The following is a 24,643-nucleotide window of genomic DNA, read 5'->3' as shown; positions in this document are numbered from 1 at the left end:
TTATATTGTTATGGTCGAGCACATTAATATATTATAACCTTCGACAGCGGTCTGTATAATATTTACGCGCGCAAAGGCCGCCGCCGCCGCATTAAACGGAGTATAACACTATATAGGTACCTAATATTATAATATAATATAATATAATATAACATATATTATGCACGTCGCGTATGTTTATCGCTTGACGATGCTATAACCGTTTCGGTCGTTAATATACACACATGACTAATAAAATATTGTAAGAGAAACGGACACCTATATAACGTGATGTTATTATTATGTGTATGTATTAAGTACAATGTGTTGAGTCTGATATATATATATATATATATACAAGTATATCGGTTTTAACGACCGACGACGTATAGCGAAGTATTTTTTATAATGTACATTGTAATGACATTGTTAATATTGTAATGTCGTCGTGGTGATGTTTTCGAAATTTAAAATTGCCCAACCAACGGAGTTATCGAGCAAGATTCGATTGAACGCATACAATATAACGAACTCGACGAACGCTAGTCGATTGGCCGTATGCAATTGAAAGAGTGGTAAATTTGGTATTTTGGTAAGTGTTTCGACAAATAATAGAAAAACAAAAATAACACAAAGTATAGATTTAGTATTTATTATTTATTTATAATGATCAACAGTTGATCATAGCAATTGTTATGATATAATGCCTACATGTTTAAAACAAAACAAAAAATAGTTATAAATTATGGACAAAAAAAATATTACAATTGCTATAGTCGTGACAACAATACAAATGACAAAAAGTAAAACTAAAAAAATATCGTACTCTTCCAGAATAAAATTCAACACTCCGATAATGTCAGTTGGTGGAGTAAGGTCGACTCTAACGTTGCGTTTTATAACTATATTTGCATTTGATAAGTACGTACCTACTGTCAAAAATCGATGAATTTTATTCCAAGTTCTTCAGGTTTTTCGGTGGTTGATTTCGAATTGAACATATTTATAAGATCGGTTACCTTACCGGAACTTTTCCATTGAATGTGTAACGATGATTTGCCGTCAACTAACTTTGCTGCTATGGCTTTCTATATAACAAAAAAAAAAACATATGTATTTACGCATAGATAAGAGACACCTAATTTATTGTATTAGGTGTCTTTTTTTTAAGCCGCGACAACAAAGGTCATTGGCTGTCGCGGCTTCATTTACAATTAAAAAAGAGACACCCAATTCAAAAAAGTGATAAAATGAATGGAACATAAATTGAATAAAAATTAATTAGTTAATTGAATACTGTACATTCAAAAACAATACAGATAATGTTTGGAGAGAAAACTATATCGACAAAAAAAATCTCTTATTAATATAACGGGACGATTATGTCGTTCGAATCATTTCATTTTAGATAAACATGTAAATAAATGTACTTTTGTAGGCGTTTAGTTTGTCGAGACTAACGATGCCAGAAATATACATTCGATACAAAACAGCATTTTCCGGTTATTAGTCGTCAGTGATAAAGCTGACCAAATCCAAAGCTTCGCAGATCGAGATATTTGTAGGGATTTTCACTGGCACGTCTTCCTTAACTTTATCCTCCTCAATCAATGTAGATTCGATTTCGGAACTATCGGTTATTGGCTGAGAATATAAATGAAACAAAACGTCAGTCATCAACTTGAGAGCGAATAAGATAAGTACTACTAATGGAAGTAATACAATACTATTATGCACTGCAATTCAATGTAATTCACCTAACATGCTCAAGTCTTAGATTTTTAAACAATGCATATAATTAAAATTCTGATTTTTAAAATGTTTAAATATACTTGAAGACCGTTTTAATTTTCGTGTCATTCAAAGAATATTCTGTGACGATACATACTTTTATTTATTTATTTTTTTTTGAAGATAACCATAATATTTTAAATTTTTAAATATATTTTTTTTAAATGTAGTGAAACTAAAATTCAAATGAGCAGATTTATCAATATATATAGAAGATATACAAATTTTAGTAGGAGATTTTAAAATTTAAATAAAATCAGAATTTGAATAAATTCATTATTAAGAAAAGTGAGTGAGTATAGTAAGTAAATTTGTACAATACACATAATGTTTCAATTTTGAAGACGAATATTATTGTTCAACTGGTACAATAGTTATTATTTTATATCATATTCATTAAATGTATACATTTATTTATTTTTTTAATGATCATTTACAACTTCGGCAACAAAGGCCATTAGTTATTTTATTTTTTACATTACGTTTGCTTACATGTTTAGATTTGGTTATACATTTATTGTAATAGGCGTTGATGAAAAACTTGAAATCCGTGAGATGTTAATCCGTATTTTAAGTATACAATAATATTAATTATCATGAATGTTTAATTTCTTGTTGCCTTTTTGTCTAAACTTAATTTAAGCGGTGTCAAAATCAATTAAAATAAATAAGAATATATTATGACGAATTCCTTCAAACCTTGACTTGGTGTAGCTAAATAGCCTATTCAAGACGCCGTGTTATCAAAATATTTTTTAAAAAAACTGATTACATAAAATATTATAAAATCATACGTCTTATAGACTACGATGAGATGTCCAAGAAACATAATTAATGTATAGTAACTGATAAAAAAGGGAATATATCCATAAAATGTGTGTATACTTCACCTAGTTTTCTTGGTTTTGGATATAATAGTGTCTTATTTACCATTTCTGGTGTATAATAATTATGCTTATTGTGAAAACAGGATGTAAATTTTCCATTGCTTATAATTTATTTTAATTTGAAACCATGTGCATCCACGCTCAGCAAATATATGGCTTTATTTTAAAAACACTGAATAATTGGTAATCCAAAGCAATTGCATTTTTTTATAAAAGATATAATGACAAATCAAGAGATCAAAAATTATTAATTTTTAAGTCAAAACACATTATAAAATAATATAGTCATGCATTTTACAGAGCATAACTTACATCAATAACATCGATGAACCTTTATATTGTATTGAACAATCGTAAATACTAAATTTACGATCTTGAATTTTCATAATAATAATATTCATTTTATATTTTACGACGTATTATAAAATCCAATCATACTTAGATTGGTTAATTAATAATTTATTTAGCTCATCGTAATATTAAAATATATTTATTCACAAACATGGTCTCTTTAAAGAAGTATTCATCATTAGTTAATACCTATTGTCTCTCCCATTTAACACCTCTGAAGTTTTTTACCAAATATGTTGAAGAACTTTCTGTTTGAATGCTGTCATTGTAAAATAACTGCAGACTAATAAAATATGACGAGTTTCACTTCATTTATGAGACGATTTACTCGAAAAATTACATTAAAATATTTTATGATTTCGATCTAAGGGCTAAAGTATGATGGGTAAACACCAAGTAGAGCCACCCAAATGGTAGATAATTGATTGACACTATAGAAGATAAGTTTTTCAATCATCATTTAATTTATCATTATATTGTGTGAAATATAAAACAATACTATTATATACGTCACTAATAGCACAGTTGTGGTAGGAGTCGTTTTGAGAAACGTTCGGTTGGACACATTTTAAAGTTCTCACTTAACTTATTTCTATCACCACAATTTCATATTATATTAAATCGAATAATAATAACTATAAACCGTATAGTATCATATTATAATAGTATAAGTCTTCAATGAAATATTAATAAAACGAAATAATGTATTATAAATTATTATGTAGGAAATTCAACTCACTATGATATTATTGTATGTTTACACATTTCGTAATTATCATAACCACGCCTCTGTGCATATAGGACCATCAATATAGTCAGGCACCTTGGTATTATATTTTATTGTACGTATTTAATTATGTTCTTCACTCACTTTTTCAAAAGTGTTGAACTCGTCGACTAAACGTCTAACAATCCCAGAATCGGGCCGAATCGTTTCGGTCGACGTTTTCGAGCCGTTTGACTTCCAGTTGTCGATGACGAGTTCCAACTTAAGTGGCTTTTTAACCACCAGATCCTTGTCATTCTTGATCGTGATCGTTTTGTCGAACGTCACGTATCGTTTGGGAGTGTTCGCCAGACAACAACTGGCGCCTTGAAGCGATTTGACCGCCGCTGCTGTGGATTCTTGGGATGTCCTATCATTCAGGACGAAAATTCGCCGTTTTAATATGCCTTTACTCTGTGGACACAGATACATTTCGGTTTAATAGTAACATTTTTCCGTGTACTGCGTGACGTGTAGTTTTTTGGCCAGTCGGTAAATTGTTACTTTGTTAGCAATGTTAACAATGTGATGGGATAATGTTTACGAATTTGAAATATTTACCTAATATACTATTATTACGATGTATTCCAGTCGTGCTCATTGAGGAACGAACTATAAATTATGTTATACTTGTATAGTGTATACTTAATTCACTATCGGTCATTCTTTTTAAATTTAACATTTCAAAGAACATTTATAAAAGATTCGATTGTACAAGGTTGTGTACGTTACATATGTATATCTTACGTGTTTTTAAGTATAATAGGTATTGTAAATTGTTGTTGTTACAACTTTAGCAAACGCATGAATAAGAAACTTAATTAAAATTCATCAACGTAGCAATTAATTTATTAAAATCGTACGATTTAGGTAATTGAATATATAATGAACAATACAATATTGTTTATTACATACTTATATAACGTCATATAGGCATGTGTTTGCAGTTTTAAGAGCATACTTTAATATTTGTCTGACATATTATTTCTACTTATTTGTTCGAGTGTTCAATGTCAAATATACATCTTAACACTATTAATGATAAATGTATTATACCAAACGCTATTTTATTCGTATGTTACTTTTGTTTAGTATCGTTATGATATTATTATTATACTCACTGCAACGGCATTGTTATTATCTCGGTCGGTGTCCACCATCGTATCAATGAAAACTTTGCTACAGAATTCCACACCAAACACCTCATCACCGAGTACGCTGTTGAAACATACTGCTAATCACGTGACCATCGAATTGTACAGAAGTCTGAAAAAAAAAATGTTAAAAATAGAAATTATTTTAAGATCTATGAAGAATTGTATATTATGAAAATAATTTATGACATTTTCGTTAGTAACATTTTAGAAAGGGGACAGAATAAAAAATATATGATTTAACCTAAAAGTATTTAATGTAATTTCAATACAAAAATTTAAATATGCTAGCGATGCTATATAAGTACCTATTTATTATTAATATTTCTATTAGTGTTTATATAATATGATGACAAATAACTATAAATACATTTTAAATGTACAGTGAAGAAAAAAAAATCGAACTCGGATATTATAATCATATTTATTTATTTATTTATTTATTTATTAATTTTTTTATTATAACAAATGCCTCGGCAGCTATGGGCCATTGGCTATATCATATTTATTATTTGTTAAATAAAGAGTAAATAAATTCCATTAAATTTCATTTCATATTTAATTAATACAAATATGTTGGATGTCAATATAATATCATGTTACCAATACGACATCCCAAATGAAAACCGTCCTTGTGAAAGTTCACCCTTTCACGATGGACGTTCATTTAATATTACAATGAGTTTATATTATTTTTCCAGGAGTGAGTAGGTCCTGACCCCCTCACAATGGACGACACTCGTGAAAAAAGCCGTTTCGTCTATTCACATCACTTTTAATTGTTGGAATAGTCGTACGATAATAACATAAATATACAATAATGTTATACCTGACATATTTGTACAACTGTTGGGTTTAATATTTTGAAACGTTTGCAGAGCTGCAATCGTAGATCTCTTAGTGGCGTGAATCGCACATTATTATGATTTATTGTAGTCTCGTCAGCGATATACAATAAGGAACCCAAAATAAACATTTTGACTTAAATATATATTTATGATAATATAAATTTGACTGTCTCGCGAGCTGACGGAGAAAACCAATATTATTCTAAAGTCTTCGACAATGATTGTGTAACATTATATCATAACAGTGTTTCGTGTCTCCTCTGCGCTGTCGGAAGTGTAATAATAATACGTATAAATATTATATTATGCGCCGCGCGTATACGTTCGCTGTTTTCGCTGACAATAACGCTTTTAAGATTCTTTCTTTTTGGTTCAGTCATGTCGGTGATTAATGACTTCTATTGCGCCGATATAATAAAGTAATGAACACGCCGTGGCGTTAAATGCGCTAATCAACTGAACGTGCTTTAGCGGTAATTAAGTATTTCATTCTTACTTCGTAATAATAGTACCGAATATTCTAATATATTATAATTATATAGGTACATTATATGGTTATACACCTATACTGTTGTTATAGAAGTTTCTATAACGTGTATTTATTTTTACCCGGTTGTTATTCAATTGTTCTAAGACATTCTATGATTTATTTATTTTTTATTTTAATTAGCAGTCCCGATTGTTTTGAGAAATGCCATAAATATAGCAAAATCGACAATTTTTAGATTCTAAGCGGAGCAATGAACGTATTGGTGCTACAAAATATGATGCGCGATGTTGAAAAATTTCTTATTTTTATGAGTTTATGACTGAAGTTATTATTCCTAGACGAAAAAATGCTCCAATCGTCAACATTGAAGAATAATTCTGGTAGCTAATTGGATATCTACTTTGTACTTAGTACTTTGATGGTCAAAAAGTATAAATTCTCAGTGTTTTTCAAAATAATCCGGTAAACTAAAAAAACTTACGAATATTCTTCATATTATAATCATCTTTATTGCTTATTAAAATAAATGTTTGGGACCTAAGTCACCAAAAATTGAGAAAGACTGCGAATCGTTTTCATTCTATATTATAATATTATTTTTCATTTAACTCAAATTTAATAGTCTTATTAAATTGACCTACTCAATAATGAGGTGCACTTGAAGTCTGTAGTTGTATAGCAGATCAATTTCCATATTGTGCCTACTTGATTGTATTTTTTTTTTACTCTTATTTTAAACTATATTTTTCGAGTAATTCGGTGTCTTTTACCTTCCTTCCTCACTCCTCGGCGTTCGTTATTGCCACGTAGCTTACCATCGAATCGAAACGAAAACATTAAAACCTGTAATGCGTATTATATGGTACATATTCGACAGCCCTGTATAGTAAACGGATACGGTAATGATGTTATTTTTAATGATATTATGCAAATAGTTAAAGCCAGTACATGATCCGTTTCCGTTTAAATCTTTACTTATGTCTTCGTGGCGCTTCAAACGGTTTTTTGAAACAATATCGCAAATACCTCACGGAGGGCGAGCACTAAGTTTATTTATTTTTTACAACCCCTTGTCCCCTTTGGAAAAGTCGTCCTTTTTCGGGCACAAATATACATGCGGGTATACAAATGTAAATAAACGCATACTGCACTGCACTTTATTCAATAATATATTTTATCCGTCACTGGCTCGCCATAGGTATAAATATACGTATCGATAAAACACTGCTCGGCATTTGTAGTCTCGGCAATATTAAACGACGAAATAGTAATATTATTATTATTATTATCATGTATTATGCGAGTTTGCAGCGATCGAACCGTGAAAACGATATGCGCGCCGGAACATGCATTTGAGTTGTTTACGGCGAACACGCACGCGGCGGCGGCCAATAAAACTTATATGCTGTCCTTATACATTCGTCCGCGGTGAGTATGGAAGAGCAGTAAATATTTGCGGTGTCAAACGCAGGGAGGTAATCCAATTTCGGTTACCGCACGGCCGTTGTTTACGATTGACTAATTTTTGTGTGTTTTGTATGGAAAACCGATTTTCGGGGGAAAATAAATACAAAAAAATTCGAAACGAGAGTCGCGTGCGATTTATTTCGCGTATTCCCTTCGGAGTGGCACACGGCGCGGTTTCTATTTTTAAATTTCGTTTTCACTGTTTACCAACAATAAACATAGTCGGCGTAGGATATTATAACCCGAGTGTAAACATATACGACCAGTGCATTTGACTACTGTGCTATACCAATTACGTATATTATATTATTATGATCGCTGTCCCAAAAGTTTTCAAGAACTCTTTGATAACTTAGGTATATGCATTATTATTGATGTTGACTTATCTGCTTTTATGATGGTTTCAGATGTTTGAAGTTTGCGTTTTTTATTATTATTTTTTTTTTTGTTTAAAAAAAATCGTTTCCCCCCTGCGCTTGTTTTCAGCTCCACAACCACTATTTGTTGTCATCACGTCTTTATCAGTCGTCGTCGTCGAGTTGATTTCATACAAATAATATAATATTGATGGTACTTTGATGATTTTTGCCATTTTAAGGTAGAAACCCGTTCAGTAAAATGTTAATCTCTCATTTATAGATTCCACCAGAATTATATTACATACTGTAACTTTAGATCATATTATATTCAGCGGATAGAGTGAATCCATTCACTACCCATAGAACTGCAAGTTGGGACCAACAGAAAAATAACTACCTATATAGGACTTATCAATCTGTTTTACTAAAAAATACATTTCCCCCCTCGCCTTTATAAATGGATTGGAGCACTACAGAATTGGTCGCTTGGTCAAATAAAGTGTAAGAATTGTTTCCAAAAAAAAAAAAATCTTAATCGTCATACAACGTTTACATACTTACGTTTGAATTGATAATTTTATAATATATTATTAGAGTTTAAAATGTTTATGGACGTTTATAAAAAATATAATATACATAAATATGTCCCTAATATAGATTGATATTTTTAGTGAAAATATATTATCTACCAATTCTATTGTTATTAGCATTAACAAAATATGTTTATAGCGCATATAAAACATAAAGGTTGACTAGCCACTCTTTTAACCATAATATTAGACCAATGCATTTTAGACAGGTAATGTTTTAGAATTTAAAAATTCCTATGTTTGTGTAAAGTGGAAAGGAAATTATTATTGATAGTTAAATATAATATAATAATAATGTGAAAAGTTAATTATATAGTTGTATTATCATTATTAAAGCTCATCGGAACCAACTCGTATGTAACCTGTAAACAATTCGGTAATTGAGAACCAACTCGTAGACGTCCACTTGTTGATATTGATAAATGAAAATATTTTTAATTTACCATAAAGTGATAAGAAGTCATTCGCTCATGCGAATATCGGTAGGGTCCTATAATAGTAAATGTGTACTTTACAGATTTTCAGAATGACTCTATCCATTTTATACGATCCAAGATTGTAACTGTTTACATTCAAAAAACGGTGTGCGTGTATATGTGAGTTTTTTTCGTCATCACAATATAATACATTTTTATATTTCCTAAAATTAATCGTCGTAACGCACTCGGTGTAATGGTTAGCAATAAAAATTCGATTTTTATAATATTCTTTATATGTCGAGTTTCACGCGGGAATCGAATACATCGTGAACGTGGACGATGTTTTACGGCTTACTCACGATATTCGTCGTAAAACCATATATACGCGCAATATAGTTTATAAAAATAATATAATAGCATTCTGTGTAAGAGTTTGGCAATAATAACATGCGTGTAATGACCTCAAGTATTCGGCGATCGATACAATACATTATAATATAAATCATACAGGGTGATTCTCCAAGCATTTTCATCTAAATATTTTTTTGAAATAACGCACTTCTTCAGAATAAAAATGTTTGAATTTTTAAATTAAGTATACTTAAACATCATATTTTCTTATACTTGAAATATTTTGTACCGTTATTAAGAAGAGTTTAGGCGATGATACAAATTTCAGATTTAAAAACGATAAATACTTTTTTATTTTAAATTATTCAGTAGGTAATTTATTTATTTAATGTTGTTGTAATATGTACCAGGTACCTATCTATTACAAATTTGAACGAGCTCCAAATATCTGACATATTGTTAAAAAATTATATTATACTACGATAGATCAATATTATTAGCAACTACGATTTTCAAATCATCACAATCTTCATATTTTCCAATATCCTATTATCGTCAGTTGTATATACAACTATATATTTGTATTTTGATTTAGCCTCTATTACTTTGAAATTCTCAAAGAATGATATTTCGCTAAATAACTTAAATTTAAAAGGGAGAGGCGTGTATAACGAGGATAATAATTTGAAAAACAAACAAGTTTTGCATCATCATACATGACAGTGTCATCACAGTGTGACTCATTAGTCATTAAATGGTATGATAAATATTAAGCATTCATAAATATTATGATAGAGAAAAAAACTAAAACAAGGGTTGTCGTGCTTGGTGAATCACCCTGTAATGTAGGTACTTATTGCTATTCGAGATCATCAATGCGCATACAGCTTTTCGATGTAATAATAATATAGAAATGCAATATAACTCGCACGTATATAACTTAAACTTTTTAAGACTGAATGCAGGGACTGTTTGGGTGGAAAAGCAGAAAAAGAAAAGCGCTGCGGCTGGTATAACGACCAATAAAAAATATGTAGTCGGAGTTGATAACCACCGTACATCGCATATATATGTGTGTGTGTCTGTGTGTGTGCGCACGTAATAGCCCATAGTGTCGCGTTTGAAGGAAAACGACTGCGACGAAAGACCGAAACGAAACACTTATAATAATAATAAGTCGTACAAACGTTAAAAAGCTTTATTATATACATTTTTGACGGATATAATATATAAGGTCCGAATAAAAGAGATCGTAAATCTCCGGTCAGGCGGTCGACTCCCTGCGCCACCGACGATGACGAGGAGGAGGCAAATATATAAAAATCCGGTCGTATTTAATAGCCACGGTGTACATATAATAATATAATATATATAATAACATAATAACGCGTAAAAACTGATCGTTACGACCATATATAGAACATTATCCATATAGCGTCGAGGGCACCTATATAATATTATATAATACACCTATACAGGCGACTTTATGATATTATTGTATTTATGGTATTATTATGTACACGTCCCGACAATGGAATATTAGTACTAAAATCGGAAAACCGTTTTAATGCGATCGCACACAATGTGCATTAGCCGTCGTCGTCCGGCACTAAAAAAAAAAAAAAAAATTAGACAATGTCGTCGTCGGCGTTAAATACCAGTAAGCTGGCAAAGGGACGACGTATATAACACCACGTTTTCTATACGCCCGTGTATTATTCGGGGATACGACAATGTACCGATATATAATATTTTTATTATGTAGGTAGTCGAAACGATCGGACGCGTGTTTGTTAATGATGTTGTATAATAATTTATACCTATAAGTAAGTACCTAAAGAAATGTGTTAAACGCTTTAAGTAGCGTTTGCATAGGCCGCCATTACAGCTATCGTCGATTTTCGATGCGAAAGAAACGAAATGGACGTCGAATCGAGAAAAAAATTAATAACTAAATCAAGTACTATACTGTTTCTCGTAAACAATATCGTGCTTGGAATAAACTCGTGTACGTGGCATGTTGGAATAAAGCTTTGAATTTATATTAAAATGTGTAAGTTACTTTTTGGGGGACATATCAAGCAGTTCCATACACATTGCAATTACGTGAATGTAACATTACAACTTACAATAGGTACATATTTCATTATGTGAAAAATCGACAAAATATTCCACGACACAGCGGAATATTATAGTGTATCATAACTTAATATGTTTCAGCACATAACATGATAAGGTAATTGCTGGCAGGGATTTTTATTGCCCGCAGGATATACCACGTGTGAGCTGCGGTGGTGTACGATAGTATAAAAATATAATGATATTATGTAATATTGTAATACACTAATATGCGTACAATGTACATTATAAAAAAATATTCTAATAGGTGATTATATTTTTAACAGAAAATTCTCGTCATTATAATATCTATACGAAAATACGAAAGTTTTCTAGGAAATAATTTATGACTTAAAGTCGTTATAAAAAAAACAACTTTTTGAAGAGAAAAATGTACTTTTCACTATAATTTCTAATATTTAGATAGTGATAAATAATTAAAATTAAGATAGTAAAAGTGGTATACCATCATTTCGCAATCAGGTAGAAACAAGGTTTGAAACTCTGAAAAATATTCTAAGAATGAGAAATAATAAAATTTGTTTTTATATAAAAAAAAAAAATAATAATAAAAATTAAATTAGTAAAAATATAACATTTCCAAATAGTTATTTTTAAGCTACACTCGCATTATGTAAAAATAATAATTTTATAAACGTTAATTAGGTTTTGAAATTAAGTGTGTTCTTTGTTAAAATAATCATTTTGTACTTCATAACTATTATATAATTAAAGTGGTACAAGTCCGTGACAAATCATTCTTTAAATATATTAACATATTTTATTGCTATATACTATTTTATGGATGCGAATAAGGTGATTTTCATAAGACCCGCGCGTGATTATTTTGCTTAATTTTAGAAAAATATTTTTTTATGGATACATATTATGCACTATAGCGAACCGTCGAACCATTGATTGAGTATACAATATGACGTGTACTTATGTATATGGTCTAAATCGTCTCCAATCACCACAACAGGACGACTCTTACACAATGCTGGTCACGGGATAAGGCAGGACGGCTAACCGTGTCGTGTAAGACTTATGGTCGGCGGAAAAGACCTATCTAATTATTTCTAATTATCTAATTATTCATCGGGCCGTCGGAGCACGTGGCTCAATTTTATTGTATTGTTAGTTTGTGATATATCGTAAAGTAACGTATATAAAGACTTGTTTGTGTTGTGCTTCTTATACTTAACTATACTGCGATCGGGCCACGATCAATTAGCATTTAATTATCGTGTCACCGTCAGTCTGCTATAAAAATGATCAAATTGTTGTATAATTTCCATTATTTTAAACGGGCATTCACCTGTCACTAGCAGAATTAAAACTCGTGTTTGGACCCACAATCAAAAAAAATTCTGAATTTAAAAAAGGTTCAGATTTCTAAGAATTTGAATTTACTTTCTCGATATTATATAGGTAGGTACGATAGGCATCTGTTTGAGTTGACACATCATGATGTTTTATTATTTCGCTTACCAAAAATATTGAATTTTCGTCTGGAACAGTATTATAAAGGAGCGCTCGATTTCAACATGGATACTTCAGCTGATATTTTGAAAAACGTAATGATCAATTCTGTGACTGATTGGTCTCTGCAGATGCGATGAAGTCCTCTTTAAATATCACGTAAACGTGTGGTTATTATAACACTTGGTTTAACTTTGAAAAACACACCACCGTGCCGTCTTATTATATCATCAAATACCATAAAACAAAATCACCAAACAATTTCGCAAAAAGTAAAATAATTATTGTAATGCGATCGTGCACATCTTCCCGTATGTGTATCGCACGCAGATAAACGTATTCGGCACTAAAACTAAAAGACTCACGAGAGTCGTCATTCGGTCAGTTGAACGATAGCTCTGATTCAGCAGTGACACTTGTGCACTCGACGAGGACCCTGCACGATGACGTGGGCAGCAAAATATAGAATTTATAATATTATCTTCAAGAGAAAGACGACCGAAGAATATAACCGTTTTGTACCCGCGATGTAACCATGTTATTATTAATATGTGTTATACATAACGATATATTAGTGATCTACATAATATTAATAAGCTGGTGTACGCAGAACGACCGACCGACAATCTCGGCCTCTCGACGTTTAGTGGAGTGAAAAGCTTCGTCACAATGTTCTCCACGTACTATGCGTGCGTATTAGCATAATAATAATATAACGTCTAATGCACAATACGCATATATAATAGTGGTCCACTGACAACTTAGGAGTAATTGGCTTGCATATATAGGTAGGTACTACATAATACAATAATAATAATAATAACAATACATACATACAATGCGCATAAAGTTTGCTGCTGTAGTACCTGTATATTATAATATGTATGCAGGTGAGTCGTGTTTTTTCTACGTTCGCATATTTTAAATTATTTTGATGACGTAGATACGTATTCATCATACTAGATCGTTTCTGCATAAAATATTATGACGCAGCAACAGAGATTTTATTCACTAACGTTAATAATGTAGGATCACAATTAATATTCACTTAACTTTGACGACATTAAATATTACAATCATTGGGCCAAACTGAAAAAAGTAAATACCGAGATAATATTCAAACTGTTCAAGAGTCTATATTCCGTTTCATAAGCCATTTACTTGATTAGTAATGAATAAACCGCTCAACGAAGACCTACAAGTCATACCGATCTAAAAAATGACAATCATATTTCACAAGAAGTTTCAATCAAATACCAAATTTACTTTCTTACCTCACTGAAATTGCAAGGCTACATTTATTCATTTTATTTTAATTTGTATAAAACAATTAATATTCATCATAATATAATACTAACAGAACATAAACTAATAATAACTTTTAATAATATGAGTAGGTTAACTTTAGGTTAGATAAATTATCGAAGAAAATATCAAGTTCTGATAAATTACCTTCAACAAATAGTCGATTGAATTGATTTTACTAACCATAATATCTAACATAATTATAAAACTTCCGGAAAGATGACTGACACACAACAAGTGATGTAGATACCTACTTAGCTGTTGTTTTTCATATCGTCTGATAGGTACTCAATATTGTAAGTTAATAAATAAGACTTATCAATGTAAAAGATAACTTCACAGCATCTTAATTTCCAAGCCTTTCACTGTCATTATATCATATGGATTGTGTAAATAAACAATACGCACTTTTATTTAAAAATAAATACATTTAAAATATTATATTTCTGTAATTTATTATATTTCATTAGAAGTTTAGAGAGTTGAACGATCTGGAGACTTTTCGTTACTGACGATTTGTACAGACAAAATAAAATTCCATTCAGCGTTTGCCTTACCATTTTGTTACGAGTATTTTAGTTTCGCTCGAACTAACCATATTTTTATTCATCAATATTATATAACATTATTCCTTTTATATTATTGTAGTATGAATTGTATATAATAATGTAAATAATATTATTATACCCGTCAGATTTTTATAAATATCAAACATCTTCTGCAGGCGTCGTAACTTTTTATTGACCACTTTTTTTTTTTTACGAAAAAGCTTTGTTGTTATTTTATTACACTCGTTTTTTATACTATTCGAGTATCCGTCTCGCTTATTATTATTTTTAATAACATTTCTTTAAGTTTCCATATAACAATATTCTTGCGAAATTTATTATACGCCAGGCTCCATCATATTATAATCTATGTATAATGTATATATTATATAAAATATATAACCTTATCACAGACCATTTATTATTACAATATTTTAATAAACAAACTTCTGTGTCGCAAAAATAAAATCAACTGCCATACGTTAAAACTAAAAACAAATTTAAAGATAATCTTTTAAAATTTTAAATACCACGCAGGGAATAATTTCGCATCAATTATTGTTTGATTTATTAGATTCGTTTACCCCGATATATCTGTTTCCTGCTTTTAAATAACGCGTATAAGTCTCCATTCGTAACAAATTCAAAAATTTAAATCCACAGTACCAAATATTATTATATTATATACACCATAACGAGTCGTTCGCGTTCGCGTCACGTATGTACCGACAAATATAATGATAATTATTTTATTTGTGGGTGCGTACCAATTATTATTGTGCGTATACATACACTTCCACTATATAATATATAATACACGCGTATAATTTATTTTATTATTATTATGTGCTTATAGCAGGAAGTACTCGTGAATATTATATATCATTATTATTATACTCAACGACACGCGTGATTTGACAATTTATTTTCCTTTCGTCTCATTAGCCAATAACTTTTGCTTGTTATATACATGATATTATTATTAAAATCCAAGTACCAAGTTATAATTTTCGTAACATAATATGACATATATAAAGAGCTGTTGATTGACTGTAACTCTAAAGTATGTTTTTTTATTAATAGGTCTTACAATTTATAAAAATATGTTCAATAAGTTATGTGCATGCGTGTTACTGCAGTTGAGAGTAATGTCGCCTCAAGCCAACTAATTAGACACGAGAAAGAAGTCACCCAGCTTTTTATAGTGACACTTTCAAACGGGGTCGGAAAATATATTTTAATAACACAATGTGCATAGAATAAATAGTATAATAACATGTCACATAATACAATACGCGGTGAGGTACTCGATCAGCGGTGTCCGCGTTGAATCGCTCTCGAATATTATATTGTGCACAATACTCACTTACAAGTATACCTAACCACCCGGCACATGAGCGGGTTTCCCGCGGCACGCGTCTCTCTCGATGACCGACGAGTCCTTGAAAACAATATAATAATAATAATCGATGTCGTCGTCGCGCATACATCGCATTAAATGACTTAACAGAGAGAGCGGAGGCTGCAAGACGCGCGACCAGTTAATCGCTTGAACATAATATACTATACAATGATTTATTATTATTATTAATATTAATGACCCGCAACTATTCGATTGCGCCACGCAAAAATGCGTGAAGACTAGCATTTTATCTACTATATATAGTTATACTGCAGAATGATTCGCCAAGCATTCTCAACCCCATCTATTTCTCGAGTAACGAATTTATTTATATTCTGATTTTTGATTTTGTATAACTATATCTACCTACTAGTATTTCAAATTATATAGATTTTTATATATGCACATTGCACATTATATAAGAGTAGAACAGATGTACCAGTGATGCATAAACTTCTTTTTTTCGCAAATAATTCAAATCGCGTTTTTTTAAATTTAAATTATTACCAAAGCAGACGATTTTTTGAAAATGTTGATGCACCTAAATCAAAATTCAAACGAGTGGTTTCTGAGTGATTTATATGTTTATCCTATAGTTAAAATTCGGATAATAGTCCTGAAAATGGTTTTACAAAATACAAAACTTAATACTATATCATATCAAATCTAGTATTTATAATACTAGGTATGCAATTTTTACAAATAATTATTAAATGTTGAATGATTAACATTGATTAATACGTTATCAAATCATTACTATAACCATCATAGTTCACAAATTCTTTATATTTGTATTTTTTTATATTTATATTAATTCATTATATCCTGGACTTATCTTCCTGAGTCAGCAAAGTGAAATGACTCAAAATCAACTCGTTCAATTTTCAATTTAAAAACATGGAAATTATCAAAAAAAAAGTCTACTGAATAATAAAATTTAAAGTAAAAAAATGAATGATGATGACTTTTTAAAAAGAATTTGGTGTCGCGGGACAGTCATCTCAGATGGTACTAAAAACAAATTATATAAAAAATTAATCTTATTATATGTAAGTTTAAGAGTTTCCTAAAATCATATAAATATTGAATATACCTATTCATTATTATAGGTGAGGGGGTAGTGAAAATCACTAATAAAATATCATAATATAATAGAAATAGGACTTTGGCGGCGTGCAAGGGTGGTTGTGCTCGAAGAGTGCCGTCAGAGGTAGAAACGGCTCTGGAATCGGTACACTCGAAAACAATAATAATCTTATATTATCGGCACGTGACACGATTTTTTGATATAGACCACCACTTTATAAAAAAATATATAACAATTATTATTACGTGTATAACATTATTACCGGAGGTGGTAGTGGAGGTCGTCGGCTGCAAAATCGGTCGTGCCGCCACCACTAGAAAATGTCAAATTTATATAATATTATACTTATTGTTATTATTATATTTCGATGACGCTTTATACATACGCCGCCGCTCGTTGAACTGTACACAATGTGTACACATTTTTGTACCATATACTCGTAATAATAATAATGTTATATTACAATACAACAAGCTTCGAGTGCGTAAAATTTGTTTTTTGTTTTTTGATTGTCGCGATCGTCGCGATCGTCATGTGAACTCTTTGCCGCCGTCCGCGTAACTACGATATGTTATTATTTTACAATAGTTCATCCGAGTATCGTAGCGGGCAAACCTTTGTAGAATTTATAATATATAATATTCGGCCAATCGGTCGTCACCAAAATAAAAAACTCAAACAACGGGGCCACTTGACTGGGTCGCGCAGAATCGGAACGTTTGAATGGGGAAGGTAAACAAAACAAAACAAAACAAAAAAAAAGTATAATGGCACTATATAGGCACTATATGCCTATACACGGCACGATTGAAAATTCAGACTTCAGAGAGCTGTCATAATGAAAAGTAGCTGGTATAACCTAAAGTCGTTTTATTCAGAGAGCATATAGTAGCATACATATCACCGAAGAGCAAAAGTGCAAATCTGATCTCATGTGTACTTTTACGTTATATCAAACAATATTATATGGAATAGTCCATTGCATTTGAACGATTTATGTGAGAAGACGTTCAAGTTACAAATCTTAAAAAACTTAAAATGTAATATTAGGATTATATATTAATATTAAAAAAAAAAATTGTGTATTATGTATTTCCATGATTCCTTGGATTATTTTAAATAATAATAACAAAAAAAAAAAAGTACGCATATAATTATTCAATAATAATTCATGCTTAACTGCACTATTGCAATAATCCGCGTTTCGCGGAACGTCATCGTCGGCGACACTCAATCATTCATTATATGGGTGCATCATTTTTTCAGCACCCCCGCGACCGCCAATCAAATCCGACACTCGAGGTGTGTATACTTTAATATAAACACTCACTTCTACAGTCAGTAGCTTTGTCATGTAGATTAGCTCTTTCGATAATATGCTTGAACGTAATTCGGCGAATTAATATTACACAGCGACGACGATAATATTATAAAGAGCTTATCTTCTGCTCCACGGCGAGACACGCACAATATAATAATGTACACAAACTGCGCAACGGCGACGATTATTATTATTAATATTATTGTTATTATTATTATTATTATTATTACTGTTATTGTTATAACAGACAAGACTCGACGGGGCCGCGTCTTAGGTCAATATAATGGGCGACAGGTGCAGCTGGCCGGGCGAAAGCCACAATCGTTATGCGACAACACTGCAGTAGGGACGACGGTTTTAGCACTAACCGCGGGTCCCTGTGTATAATGCACTTAATGCCATAACAAATCGTTTTTTAAATATTTTTTTTTTCTATTTTAAACTAATAAACCCATCGAAATCGGTCGAATAATTGCGAACGACGGCAACAGTATACTTCATTCTGTACGCGGAAATACGGCGGCGTATAATAATTCATCTAATGCTTTTTGTCGAGTTCAGCACATAATAATATTATCACTGTAAGCTGTTAAAAAAAATAATAATGTTATTGTTAAAAATGTTAGTTGGTTAGTTCAGCTGAAATCATATACTAAAATTTTACGAATTCTAGCTGTAAATTGTGCAAAAACGATGTATTATATTATGTTTAACATTTTAATTGAAAACTTTAAAATTAATTAAAAGTTTATTAATGGTATGCTACGAGGTTGAATATATTTTATGGTTGTTCGTCGTGGGGTTTCAAGTATAATATCCAAGTTTAGTACCCATTAGACTATCTGCGAGAAAATAAATGATTTCCTGAATAATTTAATTACGATTGTTACCTATTAATTAAATTTTATGTTTTTAATCAACATGTTGATCTATAATTTTTAAATAATGTTTTTATAGGCAAAGGGGTGTACAATTCAGCCTCATAATTTTAACCACCATCAATGTTAAGTAAATAATTTACAACTGACAAGTACTAATAATTCTTACTAAACTTAATAAACATATCTTGTTTTGTGAAGTAGCTTATTGTATGTAAATGTATTATATGCGCTATAACTGTTTAAAGAGTTCAACCAGGCAAATCTCAATGAATACATGAACGACTATATCACACTCTTCGTGCAAAAGAAAAATTATTGGAATCAAAAATTGAAACGCCGCAAAAGCAGAGTCTATCATCAATATAGACTCCCTCAAATTCGGATGTTTTCCTATCGACGAATCACATTTATGGTTCCTCCTCCGGTCCGTTATTTTGAGGTGTCCGTCATTGGAGGTTTCGCATGTTTATAACATAGTTTGCAGTATATACCAGTATTATTGTACCTACGTGTATTATGTATAGTATGCGACCATGTAATAGGTCAGTTCCTTCGATTGGAAAACAAACATCGATGCCGGCGCACAAAAGCGGCGGCGTCACCCTCGCCGTAAAGTTCGGACAAACGTCGTACAAAAGACCTATTATTATGTGTTCGTATAATACGTGTATATATTGTCACAAACGCGTGCAGGACAGCACCAGGATCGACGACGGTGAGGACGCGAGGACGAATGGGGTGCAAGACCTCATCGGCGAGTATAAGAATATAATATTATATAAAGCAGTGAGCATTCTGGACGTCACCACTACTACCACTGTCGCCACTGCGTGAATATATGTATATGTGTATTGATGTGTGTTATATGTGTGTTATATGTGTGTGTGTGTGTGTGTGTGTGTGTGTGTGTGTGTGTGTGTGTGTGTGTGTGTGTGTGTGTGTGTGTGTGTGTGTGTGTGTGTGGTGTGTGTGTGTGTGTGTGTGTGCGTTTGTGTGCGTGCGATGTACAGTAAAAGGGCCTAAACATCACAGCGTGTCCCTTTTGTATTGTCCGCCGGCTAAACCCCAAATTGATGACAAGTATATATACATATATATATAGGTGTATGTACGTAGGGGTGCTGTGTGCGGGCACACATGCATCTGCAAACACTGCAAATAAAAAAAAAACCAACCCCCAACTCCTCCTGACCCCGTATGCGTACGCCGCACTCGGCGCGAGAGGATTTTCGAAACTTTTACATTTGTATTATTATCATTATTGTTATTATCATTATTATTGTTACGCTGCAGCGTAGGTCGTATTGTAGCGCTGTTGCAGAGCAGTTATCGTTTTTATTGTATATATTATTATTATTATTATTAGCGTGAATTGAATTCGTTTTTTTTTTCATTCACTTTACACATCATATGATTTTTTTTTTTTAAATCTCGGCCGACTTCCACCGCGGATCGCGAATTTATTGACCGGATGTGTCTCTCGCCTCGTATAATACAATAATAATATAAGCGTGTATACTGCTGCGGAGACATTGCATATCATAGCAATAGTATATAAATTATATATCGCAATAGAATATTCGGCTCCGGTTTTATTGGGCTTTGAAAATGAAATCACCATTATATAGTAATATTATGCACACACGACGTTTGTATATTAAAGTATAGGTATGTGTGCGTGTGTGTGTGTGTTTGGTATTTTTGAATAACAGTTATGGGCAATAATATTTCCGCTATAGGTTTTAGATATAATATAATAATATTATACGTATATAGCTTAATGCAATAATGCTGCAACTAAGAGCAGCCGGGCGCGCGGGGTGATCATTTTATTTACGTATTTATTTATATTTTTATTCCTCTTAACCGTTTTCGAATATTTTTCATTGCCCGTGTTCCCATCGAAACTCGAGTCGGCTGCTAGAACAATATAGCTCGTCATAACGTCGATTTTATTTTTCGCCCGTTTTATTGGTACAGGTCGGTCGTCATCGTCGTAGTCGTCGAATTTCATCGCGTGTATGCTATAACCTATACCGCTGGAAAAGGGCTGTTCTATTAGGTATGTGTTCAACTGTGTAAAAACTGAAAAAGTCAACCGACGTTTAAAATATATTTTCGTAAGTACTTAATATATTATTATGGTTTATTCCCACAAGACATAATAATATAACATACTATATAGGTACTCGTAACTATTTGTGGCTATAAAAAATAAAACGTTTTTAATATTTCAGCTTATATTGTAACATAACTGAAATCGGTTTTATGTATTATGTTGTAGATAGGTACCTGACAACAAAATTGTATTCATTTATATTTCGTTGCAATTTAAAACGTTATGAAAACGTCGTAGGTAATATCCCTATGACTTTATATCGACTGTCGAAAACAAAAATTCAACAATGTATAATATTATTAGGGGATTTATTATTATTTCGAACACGGACGGAATTCTCGCCCTGTCACGTAGACCATTAGTTCCCAACCTTTTTGTTTTCGCGGACCACCTAGAATCTATAAAATCTAGATTTATGTAGGACTACGGATCACCTTGCGTTTTGTTTCAAAAAGTAAAAATAACAATGCTTTAATTTAACAATAAAACGTCGTAGACGAACGAATTAAATATATTTCTATGGTATTGTACTTCGACTACGTCAAAATCAGCTTTAGCTTTAATTCGCATGACAATTATCGAATGGAAAAACTGAAAATCAAACAATATTTGTTATTGACACACAAAAATAAAAGTACCTATTTCAAATCATGATTAATATGTTAGATCCTTAAGATAGGACTCTAAGTCGTGGGGATGAAGACATTTTCACGGATAAACACTCTTGGTCTGTGTTTAATAAAATAATAATATTACTAAACAACCACTGCATATTATAATATAGAGCAACTTTCCTAAGCATGCTTTTTAGTCTCTTAACAATGCATTAGTTAAAATTTAAAATTTTTGATAAAGTTTAAAAAACAAAATTTTTAGAACTATAATATTTCTCAAGGAACGTTATTTGGTGAAATAAACTTGAGAAAATAATTTGTTAAATTTGTATTTATATACGTGTCACTGTGATTCACATTTAATGAAAAAATGAGAGGTCTGAAACACCATCATAAACCACTTATTAAATACAAGCATATGTAATTAAAATGTGATCACTACCTACGTTGCAATGGTATTTGAACATTCAAAAAACATCAACATTTGAATGGACCCGTTATTAGAGGGGAAATTTTGGTTATGTATGCGTTTGGGGAGAATCGCCCTGTATATTATATTATAATACATAATATACCTTTAAAAGTCGCGAAGAGGAGCGCTCGGCGGCACACATATTACTCGTATTTTGGTAAATGGCAGAGTAATTAGAAGAAGCGACGAGGGACTCACGAGGAACGCGGATATAATAATATTATAATGGTTTTCCTTTGTACGAAATAAGGTTTATCAGCCGTAAAACTTTACAGTTGACGTGCGTATAATAATTATACACGCGCCGTTGTATTATAACATTGTATAGGTACGCATCTTACTTTTGTCGCGAGTTTAAGACTAATCGCGCGTCAAGTCAAATCGGTTCTGCATAGTTGTCTAACAAACTTTTTAAACAATTTCGATTACGCTGACGAATTATTATAATTACCTCAATAATAATAATAAGAAGAAGAAAAAGAAGAAATGCGTGAGCAGTATAGAGATTTTTGAAATATTTGTTTAAATAATATGATTACAAAACCGTTTGAAAATAATATTTCAAATGTGGATTTAAATAGAGTCATATGAGTTTTAATAAAATATTATAAAATGTTATCTGACTAAGCACCACATTTTATAATTTGAATTACCTAATAACAAAACGGTGTGTATGATACGGAATAACGAAAAAACATTAATTAATTATAAATTAGTAAAGATTATTATACTTCATAATACTTGCATTTTGCATGTTACAATAAATTGAATTGGGTTTATCAAATATGAAGAATGATTAAAAATTAAAATACAATAATATACGAATTTAGACACCAAGGCTATATATAAAAAAATAAAAATAATATAATTAAAAAATTCTCTAATTACGTATACTTACATATTTGAAATAAATGGCGTATAATTTATTATAGTATTTAGATACATATTGTTTTGTTATAATAATTAAAAAAATATTTATAGCAGCCAAAAAAATTACTTTTTAGTTAGAATAAAGATTAATTCGATAAAAACACTTATTATGTATTTTTCTATACTAAAACACTTGTAATCTGTGGATTTTAAATTGGTAAAGTTTACGTGTTTTTTAGGTCAATAAAACGCATAGTGGAATTTACATTTTATTTTCGGGTAAAGAAAGTCTCGGTGGAATTTACATGTTATAAACCCAACCCTAAAAATAATAACCTATAAATTGATAGAATTTACAATCACCCATGGCCATTCAAAGAAAATATTATATACGATGGTTTTCAAACGGTGTCAGTTTAGGGGGGGGGGGGAGGGTCGCTTTGGATTCTTTTGCGATTCAATTGCTGTTAGTAGGACATTTTCAGCCATCAACGAGTAACATCTGTTGAAGTGACTAATACATAAATGTTTATAATATTAGTATGATAGTCGAATCAAGGCTAAAACTAAAACAATTAACTCGTATGAAGCCACTTACAATGCTGTTTTACTTAATTAATACACAAGTGTGCACCGCTCACGAGTTGTAAATAAATCAAGAGAATAAAAATGACACGCGACCGACCGAGTACTGCTCGCGATTGGTAAAATAATAATTTCAACAATAACACTTACTATAATATTTGTATAAATATAATAATATTGAAAAGCATATAATATAATGATGTGTGCGGTCCATTGTGGTCGTCATCTATTTGTTGTCGGCGACCTTTGGGCGCATCCTTCCGTAGTGTGAAACCTCCGTATGTCGGTACCCTGTCGAGCGACCGAGGTGGCAATATTTTCACAGATTTTTTATTTCGATTGTAAAAACAGTACTACAGCGTCGCCACCAAGTAATAATGATTAAAA

The 24,643-nt window shown here is 31.2% G+C and overlaps 1 protein-coding gene across 3 annotated transcripts; it reads right to left on the bottom strand.

Annotated features, from left to right (window-relative positions):
• Positions 1–661: 661 nt before the first annotated feature.
• On the bottom strand, positions 662–24,643 carry LOC107166266 (uncharacterized). 3 transcript variants are annotated; one of them, XR_016192183.1, is made up of 5 exons: positions 13,062–13,707; positions 4,896–5,040; positions 3,880–4,188; positions 1,410–1,623; positions 927–1,067 (listed from the first exon to the last, which is right to left on the bottom strand). XR_016192183.1 is itself a non-coding variant. In XM_089229798.1 (4 exons), exons 2-4 carry the CDS (start codon positions 4,932–4,934, stop codon positions 915–917), a joined length of 501 nt encoding a protein of 166 aa, XP_089085924.1. In that variant the 5' UTR covers positions 4,935–5,040; positions 24,407–24,643; the 3' UTR covers positions 662–914. The 3 variants fall into 3 exon arrangements, 2 of the variants coding, with proteins under 2 accessions (XP_089085924.1, XP_089085923.1); XM_089229798.1 differs by lacking the exons at positions 1,410–1,623; positions 13,062–13,707 and adding an exon at positions 24,407–24,643 and having other exon boundaries at positions 662–1,067; XM_089229797.1 differs by lacking the exon at positions 1,410–1,623 and having other exon boundaries at positions 662–1,067; positions 13,062–13,708.

Source organism: Diuraphis noxia, unplaced genomic scaffold, assembly GCF_037042655.1.
Source record: "Diuraphis noxia isolate RWA-SAM2 unplaced genomic scaffold, SU_Dnox_SAM2 contig0005, whole genome shotgun sequence".
Taxonomy (NCBI): Eukaryota; Metazoa; Arthropoda; class Insecta; order Hemiptera; family Aphididae; genus Diuraphis; species Diuraphis noxia.
The sequence above is the reverse complement of the archived record's forward strand: the minus strand, read 5'-3'. Positions and strand labels throughout refer to the sequence as shown.

Excerpts from the sequence above, each read along its gene's own strand:
- LOC107166266 (XM_089229798.1), bottom strand. The coding sequence starts at position 4,934 with ATGGTGGACACCGACCGAGATAATAACAATGCCGTTGCA. Across the intron at positions 4,189-4,895 it reads ATAATAACAATGCCGTTGCA|AGTAAAGGCATATTAAAACG; the intron begins GTGAGTATAATA and ends CTGTGTCCACAG. Across the intron at positions 1,068-3,879 it reads AGTTCAACACTTTTGAAAAA|AAAGCCATAGCAGCAAAGTT; the intron begins GTGAGTGAAGAA and ends TTTGTTATATAG.